At 45.7% G+C, this 22,299-nt stretch overlaps 1 protein-coding gene and 1 long non-coding RNA gene across 4 annotated transcripts in view; one reads left to right on the top strand and one right to left on the bottom strand.

Annotated features, from left to right (window-relative positions):
- Nucleotides 1-401: 401 nt before the first annotated feature.
- LOC142487550 (uncharacterized) lies at nucleotides 402-22,086 on the top strand. Its single transcript, XR_012799253.1, has 3 exons — nucleotides 402-589; nucleotides 18,285-18,577; nucleotides 19,577-22,086. It is a non-coding gene; the product is annotated as an uncharacterized LOC142487550 (long non-coding RNA).
- NOD1 (nucleotide binding oligomerization domain containing 1) overlaps nucleotides 4,054-22,299 on the bottom strand; it is a 77,330-nt gene continuing 59,084 nt past the window's right edge. For all 3 annotated transcript variants that reach the window (XM_075587067.1, XM_075587066.1, XM_075587068.1), the window contains 4 exons: nucleotides 21,242-21,325; nucleotides 19,933-20,016; nucleotides 7,616-7,699; nucleotides 4,054-6,550 (listed from right to left, as the gene is read on the bottom strand). In XM_075587067.1, coding sequence (XP_075443182.1) covers nucleotides 6,478-6,550; nucleotides 7,616-7,699; nucleotides 19,933-20,016; nucleotides 21,242-21,325 — 325 coding nt within the window. In that variant the 3' untranslated portion in view covers nucleotides 4,054-6,477. The remainder of the gene's footprint in view (nucleotides 6,551-7,615; nucleotides 7,700-19,932; nucleotides 20,017-21,241; nucleotides 21,326-22,299) is intronic.

The raw sequence follows: 22,299 nt of genomic DNA, 5'->3' as shown, positions 1-22,299 counted from the left end.
GCGCCTAATAGGATTGAAGCATGTGGTGTACAACGCACGTGCACGCGCTGTTGCGGTCACTAGAATCGCAGCCTTAGTCAGTATTTCCGACATTAGGTTCAGGTTTCTATAAGAGGAATCAACTTTTTATCTTTTTTTGTTTTTTACTAGAACTGTTTGGAGAATCTTTTTACAACTACGTAGAGCATGGTTCCTTTTTCTCAAAATTGTTGCCTTTAAATAGGAAACGTGTCCCGTTAAACAATATGATTTAATAATTGTAACTCTACTTGCTCAATTGGCAGTTCTAAGAAGACTCGAAGCACCGAATGGTTTCATAACCACATCATCATTCTTAGAATCGCAAGGGCTTCATTATGCCACCGAGCGGGAGCGCAATCCGGTGACGTCACCATCATGCTGCCGCCGAGCGGCATCTTGATTATACCGGGGAAACTGCAAAGCGAAGACAGGGAGGAGTGGCCGTGAGCGGTTCGCACTCATTGGCTGGAACCGCTCACGTGACGCGGCGGCGCCAGCCGAGAACATATGAGGATCGCGACAGGAGACATCCACCCTGCAGTTCCACGTGGCGCGTATGCCGCAAGAGGTATAAGCGCTGCTATTGTTTTTTTTAATGGTGATTTTTAGGCACACTGCGTTTTCTGAATAATCACGGACTTTGTCCGTGAGAAGAATGTGCAAAGATTCACACACTTACAGGGCCGGTGCAAGGGTATTAGGCATCCTAGGTGAACCTTCAGCCTTGCATCCCTCTATCCCCCCACCCTCTCCTGTTAGCTCCCCACCCTCTCCTCTCTCCCCCTCATCCTCGCTGTCCCCCATCTCCCTCTTATTCTCCCTCCCCCTCTCTCCACCCCTCCTCCCCCCCCACAGGAAAGCCACAGAAGAGACAAAGACAAACACACACAAACAGGGCAAAAGAGAACAAATACGCACAGGATAACAACAGAAAAAATGCATTACCCACCAACATTCTCTCTCTACCTGCCCTCCCTCTCATTCTCCTCCCTCATTCTTTTTCCCCTCCCTCTCCCTCCTGCCTCTAATTCCCTCTCTCCCCAACTCCCTCTCATTCTCTCTCCCCCCATCCTCTCATTCTCACTCTTTTCCAGCTCCCTCTCATTATCTCTCCCACCTTCCCTCTCATTCTTTTCCCCCTTCCTCTCATTCACTCTCCCCCCTCTCTGATTCTCTTCCCTCTCCCTTTGATTCTCTTCTTCCCCCTCTCATTCTCACTCTCCCCAATGTGCCTCACAGTCTCTCTCCCCCTCCCTCTCATTCTCTCTCTCCCCCATGTGCCTCACAGTCTCTCTCCCTCCCTCCCTCGCATTCTCTTCACCCCTTCCCTTCATTCTCACTCTCTCCCCCTCCCTTTCATTCTCAATCTCCCCATCTCCCTTTCATTCTCGCTCTCCCACATCTACCTCTCATTCTCTCTCCCCTCTCCCACTTAGTCTCTCTCCCCCTCCCTCTCATTCTGTCTCCCCACTCCTTCTCATTATTTCTCTCTCCCCACTCGTATTATCTCTCCCCTCTCTCTCCCCCTTCCTCCCTCTCTTTCTCCCCATCTCATTCTCTCTCCCCCACTTCCCCTCATCTCATTCTCCCCCCTCCCTCTCATTCTCCCTACCCCCTTCTCATTCTCACCCCCCCTCCCTCTCGCACTGCCCCATTTCCCTCTCATTCCCCCACCATCCCATTCTCGCTGTCCGCTTCTTATTTTTGCTCTCCCCATCTCCCTCTCGCTCTCCCCCATCTCCGACTCCCAAATCTCCCTCATTCTTGCTATCCCCCCTCCCACTCAGTCTCTCTTTCCCCCTTCCCATTCAGTCTTGTTCTCCCTCTTATTCTCGCTCTCCCCCTCCCTCTTATTCTCCACCCTCCCTCTCGCTGCCCCCCCTCCCTCTCATTCACACTCCACCATCTCCCTCATTCTCATCTCCCTCTTCTATATAGTCTTTATCTTCCTCCCCAGCCACTCAATCTCTTCCCTCCTCCGTCTCTCTCCTCCCCCCCGTCTCTGACCCCCTCCTCATTCTCTCTCCATCAACACCGACAGGACAGCCCCAGAAGACACACTCGCACACGACAAAACAGAACCAAACACACACACACACACACCACAAAACAGAACAAATGCACACAGGGCAGCCACAGGAGAAAAATGCATTACCCAGCAGCATTCTCTCTCCCCCCTCCCTCTCATTCTCTCAGCCCCCTTCTCATTCTCTCCCCCCCTTCTCATTCTCCCCCACTCCATCTCCCTCTCATTCTCTCCCCCTCCCTCTCATTCTCCCCCACTCCCTCTCATTCTCTCTCCCCCCTCCCTCTCATTCTCTCCCCCCCTTCTCATTCTCTCCCCCCCTTCTCATTCTCCCCCACTCCCTCCCCCTTCTCATTCTCTCCCCCCTCCCTCTCATTCTCCCCCACTCCCTCTCATTCTCTCCCCCCCTTCTCATTCTCTCTCTCCCCCTCCCTCTCATTCTTTGACAGCCCACCGGTCTCCTACCAGGCTCCGGCTCACAGTGGGACTTACAAATCTTTAGTACCGCCCTCCTCTTCTGCGTTTTGCCAACAATATAGCACGGCTGTAATCACCGTTTTAGATCTACAAATGATGCATTGATCACTACTATATACCGCAAACAAACGGCTAACAACAGCATTCTGTGTGCAAACAGCCATCATCCACTGGCTCTGATTTGAGGCAACCCCTTTGGACCAGTTTCTAGGAATTTGGGAAACTGCGGAGGAATTCTAAAAACAAGCCCAGCTGATGAAAGTAACGTTTGCAAATCTATTAAATGTGTACACAAAAGGGCAAAATACTGTACTCCCCAATGACAAAACTTTGGTCACAAGTAACCAAAAAAAAAACAATAAGATTCATTGGAACATACAATCAGGAGTGAAACGTGGCTACAGACCATTTAAACAAGCATTGGTATATCTTACTTGCTGATGATGACTTAAAAGATGCCTTACAGGCTAACCAAGCAGTCCTAAGCAGGCTAGCAAGAAACATCCAGGACACTTTAGTAAATAGTCACTTTGAACGAATAAACAAACCAACTTAGCTCCCTCTAAACCAGTTGGCTCGTTCACATGCTAAAAGTGTAAAGCCTGTAAATACATGACTGACAATTTAGCAAAATAGAAAAGAGCTGGTACTCACCAAGTACGTTTCCAGTCTATTCATTGTTTGTCGGCTGTGCCTCCTCCGTTGGGCATACATACACATACAAGAAACACAGTGGATTGGCAACTTGTACAGTAATTTGACATGACACCGGCCCCGCACACACACCTTCCCATGGTACAGGAGAGGAGCCAGCCCGGGAGAGGAGGGATTGCAAAGTGAGCTCTGCAGCAGCTGGAGAGCTGTGCACAGAAATCCTTCTCTCCACCGGCCGGAAAATGTGCCATTCTGACAGGCCCGGGAAGGCATTTCCCCTTTGCCTCCCTTGGCCAACCCGCCGCTGTTGTGGGGGTATTATTTATGTTTTATTTTTTACTAATGTTCCTCAGGGATGGTTCGCACCATTCAACTTTGGCCTCCAGGGGATCCCAATCTTATATGGCTTGCTGCCCAGGGCTTAAAAACACTCTCCCCGCAGGAGCCTACATGAGTAGCGGCCATCATGACCGGCCGCCTCCCCGGCACCTATTTTTCCATTATTTTTTTTAAAAGATGTAAATAAGTTATTTTTTATGTGTAGTTAATCACTTAGACCGTGGGGATTGAGTGCTAAAAACTGGATTTCTGTTCTTGTTTTCTATGCTTACAATGTTTCTTTCCCCTGAAACAAGTAATGCAGCTGAAAGTCTTTGAAACTGGTAAATCTGACATAATTAGTATAATCCATACTGTAGGCATACAGAGTACAAAAGATCATGACCAGTTTTGAAACCTGTAATCTATGGCTCACACACATTACACGTAAGAGATTCACTGAGCAGTGTTCTGATTCTGCTCTGCAAAACAGCCCTGCATCTTGCATTTCATAGAAAAGATCAAGCATATACTGTACATTCAAACAAAATAACACATTTTAAAAACAAAATTTATTGTCACAATTACAAAAGAACAGAATGAAGAACATACTAAAAAGGGATAAACATTTAATACATGAGAACTGAGTATAGTTAATAAAAATAAATACGATATATATGTGCGTTTACAGAACATGAAAGTTGTGCCAAATAAAAAAACTGCAAAAATATCAATACTGTTCCTACGACATACAAAAATCTGTGCACGACACCCACAAAAAGGAAATGTTCAATAGCATCTCAGGCAGCTAATTTTGCTATGACTGCAACATGTATAGATGAATAAAGTGCAAGAAAATGCAAAGGCTATAGGATATTTTTAATTTACAGATAAACACAACAGCTATATGTTAAAAATAAATTTAAAAAAAAAGTCGTTTTAAAATCCACACTCTTTCTGCTTATTATATTTTGTTAAGTTTTTTTCCCAACAAGTTTTTTTCCCAACAGAAGGGATTGTACGGTGTTGGGTGAACGCTTTATACCTTTATACCTTCACATACACTTTAAGGAGGAATATTTTCCTAGCACTTAAATGGACATCATTCCTGAAATGCAGTCGCTGTAGCATGCATGCACTTCTATTCAGTTACCATGTGTTGCTCAGTCTCCAACTATTCATCAATGAGTACTGACACATTATGTCTGTCTTCTTCAATGATAAATAAATCACCGGTATGCCACTCCCTATTTAAGTAAGCGCTTTCCTGCTGCCAGAGGATCGTCAAAAAAACCCCAGTGTGTTAAAGGTCACAGTGGCAACGGATATTTCTCTGTGAGTGGCTCTGTTTGCAAGGTCCAGGCTCTGGTGCATCATCAAGAACAAGAACGTTAAAGATCATCATAGGGGTGGGGGTGGGGCTGAAGAACTAGAGTTGGGCACCCACGGGCTAGTTGCCATTTTTTTTAATTTCATACCTTTTCAAGTCATTTTTGCAACTTTCGATGGGAATCTCAGGCTTGACCGAAATCAAATGGCTGTGACAGTAATTAAGAGATTTAAAAATAAAAAATATATATATAAATACTGTATGGTACATTTCATGTGCACTGGCGTTATCCCCGTTTTGCAGCCAGGAGACTTTAGTAGAAACCCCCCCTCAAGATGTACACATAAGGGGAATTTTTTTCAGCCTATGAAGTGCTCTGTCATTGAACTAAAAGATGACATCTATTCCGAGGCATGGGAGGATAAGAGACGTATTGGCTTTTCTATGTAATGTATATTTTATTTTAATTTTTTACGGCAGAAAATCCACCTTAAAGCTAAATCTGCTATCCAGGTGAAGTTGCTACTGATGTACAGTACAGTAGCCAGCTTCGTGGTTCTTTCTAGTGTTATAGCTTGGGGTATATTCTAACATACTGTGACAACATCGCCACTGAATCCAGAGAAACTATGTGACATTCTGGGATACAGAGGAACATTTTGTGTTATCTCCAGAAACAATGTCATGGTCACCCAAGCAAAGTTTAAAAACAGAGATAACTGATAGGAGTTGGCTCCATGCCCAGTTTATATGTTACACATGAAAGATTTAGCTTCCTTTAAATCAATGATCCCTGCTTTTGTTTTTTTCTCACCTGAGCCAGAAACGACTTTGTCCTCTGATTCCCATGGGCCCCTGATTCCCACAGTACTGGCACAAAAATTATTTGCCCCTGGACACAAATGCCTGTGGTGTCTGGGCTCGCCCCAACTGGCACTAGAATGCTGTAGTCTAGCGTCATCTTTTTTTACAATTGAGCTCCGGGGGGAACCCTCAGTTTGGGCAAGCTTAAAAAAAATAAAACAACAACTAGTGTAGCCGCTTTAAAAGAAGCTTCCTCAATTAGAAAAGCTAAGCTAAATAAAACACCCAGGGAGCTCATGAGCAAGATGGCAAATCTCAATCACCAACATTTTTCTGCAGCAAAATAAGTATACTACCCAAAATAAATGTGTTTATCAGTACAAATATTATATGCCTCAGTTTCTTACATAATATGAACAGTGCAAAGCACATACATTCGTATAACTTACTTCCCAGCTGATTGTCCCTTAGCAGCCACCCATCCCTAGCAGCAACATCAAACATACTAATAGTACAAACAAGACATGGAAAGTGCAGCGAAAACATTATTCATTTTACACCACCCTTCTTCACACTTCAGCTATTTTTAATTTGTCTCTCCAGTTGTGCCCTCTATCGTCAGCCTGGTAAGTAGATACATATAGTGTTATAAGTCTCTCACATGTATACACTCCAAGGTGGCTCTTACAATATTGAGGCTTAACTCCTTTGGTGCCCAAATGGCTTTCAGTTATGAAGTTGTTATACTGACAGGAAGCATCTTATATGGCTCAGTTATATAATGTTCCTTTATTGTAGGTCTTTGGTCTCCAATGTTCATGTCGTCCAGATCTCCCAGCACCCAGACTTAGTAGTACTTGATTCTCTCGTTATCCTCCAAAGGCCGATTCTCATCCAAAATTACTGGGTTGCCACGTAAGCTAAATGAAAAACAAATGGGAGGGGGGGGGGGGTATTTCTTTAAGAAATTGCATTCAGTACGTTGCAGAATTCAACTGCTTTTCTAATGTAAAAAGAAGTTTGCTTTGAGAAGTAACGTTTTGAGGATTTGTCGAAGACTACTGTTTCTAGAAATATTTTGTGATCACACGGGCGTTAAAGTTTGAGATCCAAAAGAAAAAGGCAAATTCCTTGTTATCTACCTGGTTTTCGTTAACTAAAAGCAAACTAGAATTGATAACGTACAGTTAGCTCAAATTAAACTAATTTCAACACTTTAAAGCGCACTCCTTTTTCTTTTACAAATTCTATCTGCAGGCTGACCTTTTCTATGTAACTGTTTTCATGTTACTCTTTTAATGTTGCATGTTAACCCACCAATCAGCAGCTGGGCCATATTGAAGGCACCTGGCCGTAACCATGTATCCATGCTGTGGCATGGGGTATAAGAGGTGGGGAGGAAGGCCCCTACTTAGTTCAGAGTTCTAGTGGGAATTCCAGCCAGAGCGAGAGGCAGTTACAGGTCCCAGTGTTTTGGGTTCCTGGTGTGTCGGTTGGGGTATCTGACAGCAGTGGCTGCTGAACACTACGTGGGAGCAGAACAGGGAAAATCTCTTCTCAGAGGTCCCGCCGCTTAGGCCTGCAGGGAGTTCCCCAGTTACCCCAGTTGGGAGTGTGTTTTATGTTCTGAACAGTTGCGGTTATCTTTTACCAATAAATTCACTTTCATTAACTCTGTTCTGTCTGGCGAGTTTACCCCTGGTGTGTTAGTCCTGGTCTCCCGTGACACTGACTATTGAGACCTAAAATGTGGGTACTTCATGTGGAAAGGCAGAAAAACTTCAGGAACACAGTCACATTCAACGTGACCCAAAAATAAATCTATATCGGTATTTCCTCTAATTCCGTGACTTTACGTCAACAAAAAGACAGGTACAGTATTTAGTAAAGTTGTTGAAACATTTTGTCACGCACATCACATTAACCTTTAACAGTAAGGGCCAATATAAACATTTTTCCGGTAGCAGATAAAATTAGAGCCTTACCAGATCTCTTCAATAACGGTGTTGTGTGTAAGGGCTTCCGTCAGGACACTGGCTCCATGATTTGTGATCTGATTGTTCAAAAGCCTGTTGGGAGCAGGCAACACGTGTGTTACTTTATATCAATATGGAAATGAATACAGTATATCATTTATTAATATGAGAAACTATATATATATTCATTCATTCATTGTAACATCGCCGGAAGAAGAGATCAGTGTATCTCGAAAGCTCGCACAAATAAAAGCATTTCGTTAGCCACAGAACGGTATCATCTATTTATTTTTTGATTATATATATATATACTAGCTGAGAGACCCGGCGTTGCCCGGGATGTAATTTTGGGGGGGCGTACGACAGGGTTAGGCTTCCCCCCCCCTTGACAGCTAGGTGGGTGACTGAGTTGACTGAGTGTCTGGGTGACTGGGTGGGTGTGTGACACTTGACTGAGTGGGTGGGTGACTGAGTGGGTGGGTGACTTTGGGTCGGTTTGACTTTGGGTCGGTGGGTGGGTGACTTTGGGTCGGTGGGTGGGTGACTTTGGGTCGGTTTGACTTTGGGTCGGTGGGTGTGTGACTTTGGGTTGGTGGGTGTGTGACTTTGGGTCGGTGGGTGGGTGACTTTGGGTCGGTTTGACTTTGGGTCGGTGGGTGACTTTGGGTGGGTGGGTGACTTTGGGTCGGTGGGTGACTTTGGGTCGGTGGTTGGGTGGGTGAGTTGGGTCGGTGGGTGGGTGAGTGGGAGACTGACTGGGTGGGTGAGTGGGAGACTGACTGGGTGGGTGAGTGGGAGACTGACTGGGTGGGTGAATGGGTGACTGGGTGGGTGGGTGACTGACTTGACTGACTGGGTGGGTGAGTGGGTGACTGACTGGGTGGGTGAGTGGGTGACTGACTGGGTGGGTGAGTGGGTGACTGACTGGGTGGGTGACTGGGTGACTGACTGAATGGGTGACTGGGTGACTGAATGGGTGGGTGACTGGGTGACTGAGTGGGTGGGTGACTGAGTGGGTGGGTGACTGACTGAGTGGGTGGGTGACTGAGTGGGTGGGTGACTGAGTGAGTGGGTGACTGAGTGGGTGGGTGGGTGGGTGAGTGGGTGACTGACTGACTGAATGGGTGGGTGACTGGGTGACTGACTGAATGGGTGACTGGGTGACTGAATGGGTGGGTGACTGGGTGACTGAGTGGGTGGGTGACTGAGTGGGTGGGTGACTGAGTGAGTGGGTGACTGGGTGGGTGGGTGACTGAGTGGGTGGGTGGGTGACTGGGTGAAAGTGGGTGAAAGTGACTGGGTGGGTGTGTGGGTGGGTGACTGGGTGGGTGTGTGGGTGGGTGACTGAGTGGGTGACTGGGTGACTGAATGGGTGGGTGACTGGGTGACTGAGTGGGTGGGTGACTGAGTGGGTGGGTGACTGAGTGGGTGGGTGACTGAGTGGGTGGGTGGGTGACTGAGTGGGTGGGTGAGTGGGTGACTGACTGACTGAATGGGTGGGTGACTGGGTGACTGACTGAATGGGTGACTGGGTGACTGAATGGGTGGGTGACTGGGTGACTGAGTGGGTGGGTGACTGAGTGAGTGGGTGACTGAGTGGGTGGGTGACTGAGTGAGTGGGTGGGTGACTAAGTGAGTTTTTGGGTGACTAAGTGAGTGGGTGGGTGACTGAGTGGGTGACTGAGTGGGTGGGTGACTGAGTGGGTGGGTGACTGAGTGGGTGGGTGGGTGACTGGGTGGGTGAAAGTGACTGGGTGGGTGTGTGGGTGACTGAGTGGGTGGGTGACTGAGTGGGTGGGTGGGTGACTGAGTGGGTGGGTGGGTGACTGAGTGGGTGGGTGGGTGACTGGGTGGGTGACTGGGTGGGTGAAAGTGACTGGGTGGGTGTGTGGGTGACTGGGTGACAGTGCTTGGGAGACGGTGTGTGACTTACCTTGACCCTGTGGCATCTGGCTGGGGCAGGAGGTGAGTTCGGGAAGCTTGGGGGGGGGGGGGGCAAGAGTGGCAGGAGTCCCGCGCCGCGCTTCCCCTCTCCGGTAGCGTCACACGTGATGGGGAGTCCCGCGCCGCGCTTCCCCTCTCCGGTAGCGGCGCACGTGATGGGGAGTCCCGCGCCGCTTCCCCTCTCCGGTAGCGGCGCACGTGATGGGGAGTCCCGCGCCGCGCTTCCCCTCTCCGGTAGCGGCGCACGTGAGGGGGAGTCCCGCGCCGCGCTTCCCCTCTCCGGTAGCGGCGCACGTGATGGGGAGTCCCGTGCCGCTTCCCCTCTCCGGTAGCGGCGCACGTGAGGGGGAGTCCCGCGCCGCTTCCCCTCTCCGGTAGCGGCGCACGTGAGGGGGAGTCCCGCGCCGCTTCCCCTCTCCGGTAGCGGCGCACGTGAGGGGGAGTCCCGCGCCGCTTCCCCTCTCCGGTAGCGGCGCACGTGAGGGGGAGTCCCGCGCCGCTTCCCCTCTCCGGTAGCGGCGCACGTGATGGGGAGTCCCGCGCCGCTTCCCCTCTCCGGTAGCGGCGCACGTGATGGGGAGTCCCGCGCCGCTTCCCCTCTCCGGTAGCGGCGCACGTGAGGGGGAGTCCCGCGCCGCTTCCCCTCTCCGGTAGCGGCGCACGTGAGGGGGAGTCCCGCGCCGCTTCCCCTCTCCGGTAGCGGCGCACGTGAGGGGGAGTCCCGCGCCGCTTCCCCTCTCCGGTAGCGGCGCACGTGAGGGGGAGTCCCGCGCCGCTTCCCCTCTCCGGTAGCGGCGCACGTGAGGGGGAGTCCCGCGCCGCTTCCCCTCTCCGGTAGCGGCGCACGTGAGGGGGAGAGCAGGAGGCCCGGGCCGCGCCGCGAGGGGGGAGGAGCCTGGAGTTTGCTGCTGAGCAGCAGGGCCGCGCTTCCTCCGCGGCGCACGGTGAGGGTGATGGTGCGGCTGGGGATGTTGCGGAGCGTCGGGATTTGGGTGAGGTGGGGAGGGGGGAGAGAGTGAGGGGCACCGGGAGAGGAGGGGCACCGGGAGAGGAGGGGGGGGTGTGGAAGGTGAGCTGCGGTCCAACTGACGGGGGAGAGTGTGTGTCCCTGTGTGTGTGTGTCCCTGTGTGTGTGTGTCCCTGTGTGTGTGTCCCTGTGTGTGTGTGTGTCCCTGTGTGTGTGTGTCCCTGTGTGTGTGTGTCCCTGTGTGTGTGTGTGTCCCTGTGTGTGTGTGTCCCTGTGTGTGTGTGTGTCCCTGTGTGTGTGTGTCCCTGTGTGTGTGTGTCCCTGTGTGTCCTTTGGCCCGTCACTCCGCCTCAGGCCAATGAGAGGTGTGCGGGGGCGGACCAAGGGACCAATGAGATTTCCCCTAGGGACACCGGACATCCAGGCAGGCAGGCAGGCAGGCAGGCAGGCAGGCAGGCAGGCAGGCAGGCATACAGTGCTTTCACTAATATAGTATAAGATATATATATATATATATATATATATATATATATATATATATATACATACTTAGTTAAGGTATGGTGAGTAAAAAAAGTGACAAAAACCCTCCACAGCAAAGCATATAGCAAATATTCCTGTATGCTCATTTGCTTTGCTGTGGAGGGTTTTTGTCACTTTTTGTAGTCACCATAACTTAACTAAGTATTGTAAACCCCATCCTCATTGCTTCATTGCATAGCCAGCTAACCAACCCCACACTGAGGAGACCCATTAAGGTCGAAACAGCTGTCTGTGGGTGGGTTTTCTGGCTATGCAGCTTAACCCTGGCTGTGCTTAAAGCTGTGACCATGCAGCAAGCTTAAGCCTATAGGGAACCATGTTAAAAATGGTTTTGAAGCAAAAGGTGACACTGTGTGTCCATTTGCATGTCATTTCCCAGAATCCCTTGCTGCAGTGGAAGTGCTGTGTGCTGGGTGATAATGGTGAAAGGCGGGGTTGCAGACCTGCCTAAGACATGCAAATGAGCATACAGGAATATTTGATATATATATATATATACTAGCTGAGAGACCCGGCGTTGCCCGGGATGTAATTTTGGGGGGGCGGACGACAGGGTTGGGCTTCCCCCGGGTGACTGGGTGACTGACTAAATGGGTGGGTGACTGAATGGGTGGGTGACTGACTGAATGGGTGGGTGACTGACTGAATGGGTGGGTGACTGGGTGGGTGGGTGACTGAGTGGGTGGGTGAGTGGGTGGGTAACTGAGTGAGTGAGTGGGTGACTGGGTGAAAGTGGGTGACTGGGTGAAAGTGACTGGGTGACTGGGTGGGTGACTGGGTGGGTGTGTGGGTGACTGAGTGAGTGGGTGGGTGACTAAGTGAGTGGGTGGGTGACTAAGTGAGTGGGTGGGTGGGTGACTGAGTGAGTGGGTGGGTGACTGAGTGGGTGGGTGGGTGAGTGAGTGGGTGACTGGGTGAAAGTGGGTGACTGGGTGAAAGTGACTGGGTGGGTGTGTGGGTGACCGGGTGGGTGTGTGGGTGACTGGGTGACAGTGCGTGGGTGACGGTGGGTGACTTACCTTGACCCCGTGGCATCTGGCTGGGGCAGGAGGTGAGTTCGGGAAGCTGGCGGGGGCAAGAGTGGCAGGAGGCCCGCGCCGCGCTTACCCTCCGTCTGGGAGCCGGTGAGTGGAGCGGGAGGGAGTGGAGCAGGAGGGAGGTGAGTGGAGCGGGACCTCTCCTTCCGGCCGCCGCCATGTTACTTAGTCCGCGAGGGAGGAAGGGGGTCCTTCCGTTCGCCGCCATCTTAGGTGCCGCGTGGCAGCGGCAGGCTGCCCTGCCCACTGCCTGTCCCCGCGCCTGGGAGGGAGGTGAGTGGAGCGGGAGGTGAGTGGAGCGGGAGGTGAGTGGAGCAGGAGGTGAGTGGAGCAGGAGGTGAGTGGAGTGGGAGGGAGTGGAGCGGGTGGGAGGTGAGTGGAGTGGGAGGGAGGTGGAGGGAGGTGAGTGGAGCGGGAGGGAGGTGGAGGGAGGTGAGTGGAGAGGGAGGTGAGTGGAGAGGGAGTGCAGCGGGAGGGAGGTGAGTGGAGAGGGAGGTGAGTGGAGAGGGAGGTGAGTGGAGCGGGAGGGAGGTGAGTGGAGCGGGAGGTGAGTGGAGCGGAGGTGAGTGGAGCGGAGGGGGGGAGGTGAGTGGAGCACCGGGGAGGGGGGGAGGTGAGTGTGATGGGGGGGGGGGAGAGGACAGAGAGAGAGAGGTGTGTGTGTGTTTTTTTTGGACCTTTGGCCCGTCACTCCGCCTCAGGCCAATGAGAGGTGTCGGGGCGGGCCAAGGGGGTGGTGTGAGTGTGTGAGGCCAATGAGAGGTGTGCGGGGGCGGGCGGGCAAGGGACCAATGAGATTTCAGCTAGGGACAGGGAACACAGTGAAACATACATACATACAATGCTTTCAGAAATATATAGTAGATAGATATGTCCAGAGAAGCACAATGACAGGGAAAAAGAGGACAGGCACTCCAATATGTAAAAAGGTGAAAATGTACTCTCAACGGAACTCTTGATAAAGGATCCATTGGGAAGTGAAACATTGAGAATACAATTTCACCTTTTTGCATTAGGAGTGCCTGTGTTGTGTTTTCTCTCTGTCTCTCCACACACACACACACACACACACACACACACACACACACACACACACACACACACACACAAACACACACACACACACACACACACACACACACACACACACACACACTAGATTGTAGGCTCTGATGAGCATGTCCTCCTCATTACCTATTTGTATCTGTTTGTGCATGTTTGTCCTTAGATGTATTTGTATGTTACTCTCATTATGCAATTACAAAATCTCTGTACCCCCAATGTACCGCGCTGTGGAATATGTTGGCGCTATACAAATAGACGATAATAATAACATTTAAAAGCAACAGTGCCATTGATTTGTACCCATTGATTTTGCAGCCCATTGGTTCAAATCATGTCATGGTTGACTCCTTAGGGCCTTTGTACTAAAGTATCCTGGCATCAAAACTGGAACAACACTAAGGGAGGGCACATAACACTAAGGGAGGGCACATAACACCAAGGGAGGGCACGTAACACTAAGGGAGGGCACTTTCATGTCTAAACAGTTTTTGTGTGTTGGACGTGGGTTTAAAAAGAAAAAAAAGAAAAAAAATTGTCTTCTAATTTTGCAGATTTGTTTGGTTTTGGTCTTTTATTTTTGCCAAATGATGGGAAAATATCTAAACAAGCAGTAACATGCTAAAGAAGCATAATAAAGCGTTACAAATGTGGACATTGGACTTTATTGGATTTGTCCAGCGAGTAGTAAATTCTGGAAATTAGACTGCAATTCCTACCAGGAAACAGATGTGTTTACCTAGATATTGTTTAATAAGCTACAAACCCACACTGAGGCCATTTGAAAAGGCAATTTAATTTGGTTTCTACAGAAAGATTTTGAGAGCGGGTAGATTATTTTATTTATAGAAGCGATAAAGATGTATTTAAAGTCCCTGTTACACTTACATGTGTAAAATCATTTGTGGTTTCAAAGTAATAGGTTATGTTATTAGTACATAATTTTCCCCCTCTTTCCTAGATCATGGTGTTTTTATTTTCACAGTAAATAAAAAAGAAAATAAAAGGAAAACCAAATTGGGCTGAAAATAATGTATGTTATAATATTAAGATATGACACCAAAAGGGGAGAAAATGATCTGCCAAATAAATCTTTATGGCAGGCACAATATATATATATATATATATTGCAACAAAGCATCCCGATCGCACAGACTATAATAACAGAGGGATCCAAACTTTTTTCAGAGACCAAAAGGGTGTTTTAAATGTTCTGGATGCTACAGTAGGCCTGTTTATCCACCGACAAATAAAGTTCAATCATTTGCCACCAAGGAAGACTGTCAGATAGAGTCTTCCATTAATTGTAACAGCAAGTTTGTGATCTATGTGCTGCAGTGCGATTGTGGACTGCAATATGTGGGAAAAACCATCAGGTGTCTACAAATAAGGATCTTTGAGCACCTTAGGAATGTTACGAATATCACTAAACAATTCTTAGACAAAGGTAAACCCCTCACCTTCCTTTTAGATCATTTTCACAAAGTACACAATAGTGACCCTAGAGCATTGCACTGTTCGGCTATCGAATGCCCTGGTGACAATATTAGAGGTGGCAACAGGGATCTACATTTGCTACGTAGAGAACAATATTGGATATTTGAATTGAGAACGAAACCTCCTTGATATCACGCCATTCCTTAAAAAATAAAGTCATCATTAGGACACTTAATGACACAGTATAAGTACGGACAAATGTAGTTGATGCTCGTTCAAGAGACATTCCATTTTACTTAAGGTGTAGCACCGAACTTTAGAGGGGACGCCATTGGGGGATATGATTTTATAAACTATTTTAAATAGTAGTTTTTGTAAGTAATTTTTATAAAGTAAATTTTGAAAATATATATATTTTCAAATGAGGACCAAACTTTTATAGGTTGGTTTTTATAAATAAAATCTTTTTGCCAACAGGTGTTTTTACTCAGAAAAAATTAGATTTTTTAAAAGATAGGAAATTAATAAAATTATTTTCATTATTGTAGTGTTTATAATTTGAATTAGCCTCCCCCTCCGTGTAGGACACTTTCTTCTCTTGATAGTTCTTAGTGTATGCCTAGGTATGGGGAGGTTATATCATGTGATATTATTATGTCTTTATTGTATTTGTTATGCTTAATGTTGGGTGTATTTTATTACATTAATATAAACATGCATTTGTTGCATTATTTTGCAATGTAAGGATGGAAGGATTCCCATCACCAAGGTTGTAGATTTCTAAAAAAACATTTGAAAAATTATGTTTTATTATTAATGGGATATAGATTGGCTTTTTTCTAAAGACATGATCTAAGTTAGACATGTTTTTTGTCCCAAAATTAAAAGTGTAAATTTAGCATTATTCTCTTTCAAGTGAATTTTGCTTTAATATACCATAATATACCAATGGAATGCCATTCCTTTTACTCCATGTTTTTTGGAAATTTGTACAATTTCTGCTCTTAGTGGAAGATTAGCCACAGCCATGCAATTACGATTATTAGATCAGAGTAAGGGGTATATATATATGGGCACCCTTGTGATAGTGACGTCAGCCCCTGATGAAGCACTGCGGTGCGAAACGCGTTGAGGTCGTCACGTTACACTCACGTCATCACGCATGCAGGGTTGAACCTCTCGGTCAGCCACGAGCTACGAGCAGCCTAGCTGTTTGCTGTTGCCTGTAGAGGATTCTCTTGTTTGGCGTCCATGCACGAGGCCACGTGCAGGATGCATCAGCGGTTTCAATATCTGTCGAGCAATCTATTTTGCATCTCTTCCGGTTCACTAGTGCTGCGAGCGGACATCCGGCTCGCTGGGCCCCTTCTGTATATCATCTTGGAGAGTCCAGCTCTCACCCGGGACTGTGAGAAGCTTGCTCTTAAATATATCTCATGTGAGTTACTATATTTGTTTGTGTCTCTTAAATACACCCTTTGTTTCACACACATACATATATATATATACATATATACAGTGTTCGACAAACCTATACATTTGCACGCCCCGGGCGAGTGGATTTAACATCGTGGCGAGCTCCTATTGGCCCAAGCAGCACACGTTTGGTACTAGGTGGCGAGTAGATTTTTTTGTTCGGCGAGTAGATTTTTTGGTGATTTATCGACCACTGCATATATATATTTATATACACACATATACACACATATACACACACACACACACACACACACACACACACACACACACACACACACATATAAAGGAAAACCAGTGCTCAGAATTATAAGTGTATGTGAATAAATATATAAAAGGTGTATATATAAAGTGTATTACTGAGATAAATATGAGAAAAGTAATGAATTGTTGAAATGCATATAAATAAAGAAAAATGCAGCTCTAATGTGGATTTACCTAATCCATAAAGTGTGCATAGAGGGAGAAAAAGAGCACAAATTGCAATAGTGTATGTATAAAAAAGGACAATTTATTAAAATACAAGACAAACAAAGTCCCTATGTCAATGAGCCAGAAACATACATAACGAATATGATAAGAACAAATTCAGCAATCATATGCTGATACTCTGATTAGGAGGAGGATTGATATATTCAGGTGAGGCACACAATGAAGAGGGGGCTGCTGGATGAGAGAGAAAAAAGTGTGGCTGGTGGAATAAATGTTCCAATAACACCCAAAAGCCCAATGAGGACTAGAGATATTGGTGAGGTGTAGAAATGGAGTATATTCAGTCCGGTGGCTCCAGAAGAAAGTAATGTACAATGACAAGGGAGGGCTCAGATAGGTAATCAGCAGGGAGACCACGGTGTGCTGAATATTGCGATGTTTATCACTCCATGTTGATGTATAACCGGTTAAAGGTTTCAAAGCTTTTCCGACAGTCTATCCGCTCTCCATGTCGGGAACCCGGTGCTGTAGCATAAACAGGAAGCCTGAAATCCGTTGGCGGTCAGCCAGACCTCCAGAGCCTAATCACCTCACAAATCTTCAGCCACGTAAAGTTCAGTATGCCACCAAACAAATTCTGCACACTTCTCCTAGCCCCCAAACGCCTGAATCAGGGAATCCTTGCAACAGCTGATCGTCACTAACGTGATGTGTGCCCTACGCGTTTCGTCGGCTGATGCACTGACTTCATCAGGGGTGTGTTCAAAGTGGTAGCAGTAAAATATTGAAAGCCCATGTGAAACATACTGATTTGCTTGATTATAATAGGATAATTGAAAACTGAAGTGCATTTGGGAAGTTGCTGTATAAATACCTATTTGGTGAAACTATACATGTACAATAGACCAAAACACATGGGAAAATAAAATAAAATTTTTTTTAACATACGAATGTAGGACACATATGTAGTCATTTCATTATTATATTTTTTTTATCATATCTTGAAATACCAAGGAACAAAAATGAATAAATGATAAAACTAAAAAACATGCCTGCTGCATATGACCAAAGCATGACACAATACTAATGAAAAATACATAAATAAACAATTAACAAATAACAAAAAACACTCATTGATTAATGGATTGACAGATAAATAAATAAAATATAATGTAGATAAATAATGATGAAACGTTATTCAATTGTACAAATTGAAAAGTGATATATCATAATGATTCATGAAAGCCAGAACAAATACGAGAAAATGGACACTAGACAAAGATATTCGTGTCCAGATTCACATTCAGACATCCTGGAATGACGCTGTTAAGCCTGAAGATCCAGAAGGTCCCCCTACGAGAAAGCACCTTAACCCTATCGCCTGCCAATATGGAAGGGGGGATATGTTCCAAGCCCATAACTTTAAGACCTACAGTACTTTTGCTGTGGCAGAGAAGAAAATGTTTAGACAAATGGTGATTGGTAACACCATTCAAAATGTTCCTCCTGTGCTCTAGAAATCTAGTGCAAAGTGGACGTGTAGTGCGACCTATTGTACATATTGTAGGCCGCATCCACAAGTAATTAAATACTCTACAAAAGTGGTCTGACAGTTAATTAAGCTCTTAACTGGGAATATCTCACCATTTGAGTGATATACAAACTTCTTACTGGTATCTATAAAGAAACATGTAATACGCCTTCCTCTGTTGCACCTGAAGTTACCTAAGGGCTTGGAACCAAAAGCCTTAACCTTCTCTGGTGGCATCTCCTTCTGCAGGGTCCTGTTATCATGGCACCGCAACGTCAAATGGCATTGTGTTACCATGACAAGATGTCACATTGCATGGCACCGTGATGCAACATGGTGTCGCATTGCCAACACAACATGACAGCACAGCATCATGACGCTGTATCATGTAAGGAGAAGCTGCAGCACCGGACAAGTACACCGCAAATGCCCCTGCACCGAGCCTCACGATAATCCCACCCGGCCCTGCCTGTTACCATACTTGCCAACGGATGCTGTCTTTCTGCTGGGCCCCAATCTTTGCATTGAAATCTCCCATAATGGTAGGTGACAATTTCCTTTGTTTAATTGGTTAATTTCATGGTAGAATTCTTCTACCTCATTGTCTGTGTGACTTGACGTGGGGGCATGCATTTTATTATTTGAAACCTCTATCTTTTTGTCAACTGAATGACGATTCTGGCTGCTCTAACCGATAATCTTTCATACTTCACTATGTTGTTTTCCCCATCTCGTTAACGATGAAGTCCACTCCACTGATTCTTCCATTTTCTGTACCTCCGTAATATAGCGTGTCAATTTTTGTACTCAATTAGGCCTTTATCTTTTCTTCAGACTTCACCAAGGCCAACAATATCCCATTTAAGCTTTTCAAGTTTGTCTTCCAGTTCTTGCAGTGCTGGGGGTTGAGGCCTTACTTGCCATGCCGGCCTTGTTTGCATGTTGGCAAGTACTGTAACTTTCTCACTGTAGCTGGGTATATGGCTCAAGCTTTCATAGTATGGTTAAACCTACTAGCACAAGTGCCTCTATACATCTTCCTGAACACCCATTGCCAGAATTACTCAAATACTGTACCCTCACTTGTGTGGTTTTTTTTTTGGAGACAAATTTACATGTCAACAACCTACATTTCACCCCCTAAAAATACCACTGCTATTTGGTTTTAGGAGAGACTACAGGAAGTCTTAGAGTACATGTTTTTCAAGGAAACACACGCAAACCCAGCAACTCGTAAAGCCTAAAAATGGCCACAGTTAATTCCACAGATCAAATTATGAAGAAGTCAGACCCAATAAACAAAAGGCCTGAGTCACTTATAAGGGAGAAACCATTACCACATAGTTGTTTCATTTACCACCAAGATGTACATGTTTTTATATGCCCTGTCATGCACTGTATTCCTGCGTAGAAATGGCTTATTAGTCTGTCAGATATTTGGGGCAAGCATTCTATTTTCCTTATGATTACTTATACTTAATGCTCTTATTGTATGTGTAATTTACTGCATTTTAACATCTCTGTATGTTTCTATTGTACAGCACTGTTAAAACAACAAATGGGCTAATTTGAGCCAACGTGGACGATAGAGAAACCTCCAATGATATGAATAAGGGTGTTCGGCCAATTGCAAAGCCCCCCCATTCAATTGGACGCTTCAGCACATACCGAATTAGCCCCCAACACAGAAAATGATAGACCAGCCAACTCTGTATCTTTAAAGAAGGAAGTACCGGTAATTACAAGGGGAGCAAGAGTTTCTAAGACAAGAATTTGCACAATATTCTTAATTCTTACCCTACAGTGCTGTGTGCACATACAATGCATTGAACTGCGCTAAGGTGATACAAAACTGCAGGTCTATAAAGTAGCACAGCCACTGTCTAAAAGGTCTTACCACAGGTGTCGAAGTGTCTGATTCACTTTCAGCATTTCAGCAAAGCTCTTGGCTGCTTCATCATCGAGCCTATTTTCCGTCAACCTACGTTAAAAAAAAGGCATTAAAAAAGAGCAGGTAACACAAAAAGGAGAAGCCTTTCTGTTGCGTTTATTCCCATCTGGAAGTCTTTGAAATTACTTCAGTTTACAATTGAAAATAGGCACTTGATCACATTTAAATTCTGCAAACTACTATTGCATGCGCACAGTCAGTGCTAATATACATATATAAACAACAAAACAAAAAGTTTAATATATCTAATAAATATAAATGATAAACATGCATAAGAATATACACAAGTGAATCGAGCACAAATATCATTTAAAAGTGAACGTGAACACAAATTGTGTAATAAAAATTAAATAAATGAATACAATCCCCGAATATAGTGCTGCTCTTGAGAAGGACTCAATCCAAGTCCATAGACGAATGGCGGAAAAAGGTTTTGGGAGCGCAAATAGATCCAGGTATATGTGGAAATAAAAATACAAAAATAGTGCCATGCAGTAAAGTGAATATAGATTGGTGAAGTAATGAATATATAACCTCACTCAGATGGTTACCGCACTGAGGTTATCCAGAGTGACCAACGTCTATGAACATCCAGGAACCCTCGTTGTTGTGTCCGTCAGGGCCAGATGAAGAGAAAAGGGGGACAGGGGGGTGTGGGGTCCCACATAGGAAAAATAGATGGTAGAGGGTGTGCAACCTGACTGAGGGCCATAGTTACTAAGGAGTGCTAGCCCAAAAAACATATCCCAGACCATTTAAGTGAATGAGAGGGAAGGTATTTTATGGATGAGCTCCGCTTTGTAAATATGGGCCTTTGTGTTTTCATTGGTTTCAAATCACGAACCACCTTAAATTTGAGACTGTTCAGCAACATTTGCGTGACCATGTTCAGCTCAATAACAGGACAACTCCCACATGCAGTCCAGGGCTACAACTCATCATGCGACCTGCCTTGTAAGGTGTACTTTGTAAGAAGTTAATACCAGGCAACTCCCCTTTTTGACCATGTCCGAGGCCTTAGAGTGCATATGTTAAAAATCAAGGAGACAGACTAAATTAGTGAGACTTACAGAAAATCTGTGAGAGTTGACAGATCTCATAAGTTAAACAACTGAATTAGAATGCCACCAGCAATAGTAAATGCAGAACAAGGCAGCAGAGGCCTCTCTGTCACATACTGTATAAGATTTTTCAGATTCATTTGCACTGTCGATAACATGATAAGAAGATATTCTAATATGTAAATTGTAATTACCACAGTATTTTCACAGAATGGTTTTGTTGTAGAGCATCTGCAAGACTTTTGCCTCCTTCTGTGGTAATCCCATTGCAAGCAAGACTGAATCAAACACAAAACAGGAGACACAATCACATGAATACAACATATCAAGAGCGAGTGGGAGAGCGAGAGAAACTGCACATACCGGTTTAAAACAAATATAAATGAGCAGCTAATACGGATCTTTTTCCCCATTTAAGAACTTCATTCTGAACTAGTGTATTCCCCCTTCCTCTGACAGTAGGGAATGGTGAAAAAACCCAGAGGGCGGCCCCGTGATTTCACATGTTCTTGTGATGTCAGGGGGCGGTACTATGATGTCATGTGGTGTTCTTGTGATGTCACGGTGTTGTACTGGGCCATCTCGGGAGTCCATTTGTTCCTGTACCAACAGCCCAAAGACAGGAAAGGGAGTTGGGTATTCTAAAAATAGGATGAGATCCTGTCTAGTAAATATGGTACCCTGTATATTGTGGGTCCCTAGGAGCTATACTGTTCTATATGTATTACTCCATGAACACCCACCTCTCCCCCAATTTCTGAGAAATGTACAGGTTTTTTTTACCAGTGTTAAAATTTCTTAATATATAGTTACATATTAGCACAAAAACGTACAACTACGGCATAATTAGTAAAACATTTTTGCTTACAGGTCATGTCATTGTCTTTATCCCTGATGATGTATCACAACACAAAATGCTATTCTATTTTGAGACACCATGAAGATGTGATGACTCCATTAAGATGTTTGCATGAATACGTAAGATGCTGTAGAGTTGCAATGTTTTCTGGGTGCATGTCTAAGCCTGAGGACAATCATCTCATTCTTGTTTTCTATTTTACAATATATCACTTAATGTAAACAAAGGAGAATACTTTGTTGTTGATCCAGTATGCGCTTCCTTTTTTTATCCTTCATGCAGAGAAGGGCTTTGAACCATGTCAGCTCTAAAAAACATTAGTGTGTTACAAAACGGTTTCCTGAAAAACCGCACAGCGTGTACACAAAGTAGCATGTTAAATTGTAAGGTGCC

This window comes from Ascaphus truei, chromosome 2 (genome assembly GCF_040206685.1).
Source record: "Ascaphus truei isolate aAscTru1 chromosome 2, aAscTru1.hap1, whole genome shotgun sequence".
Lineage (NCBI taxonomy): Eukaryota > Metazoa > Chordata > Amphibia > Anura > Ascaphidae > Ascaphus > Ascaphus truei.
This window is presented reverse-complemented; position numbering and strand designations above follow the sequence as displayed.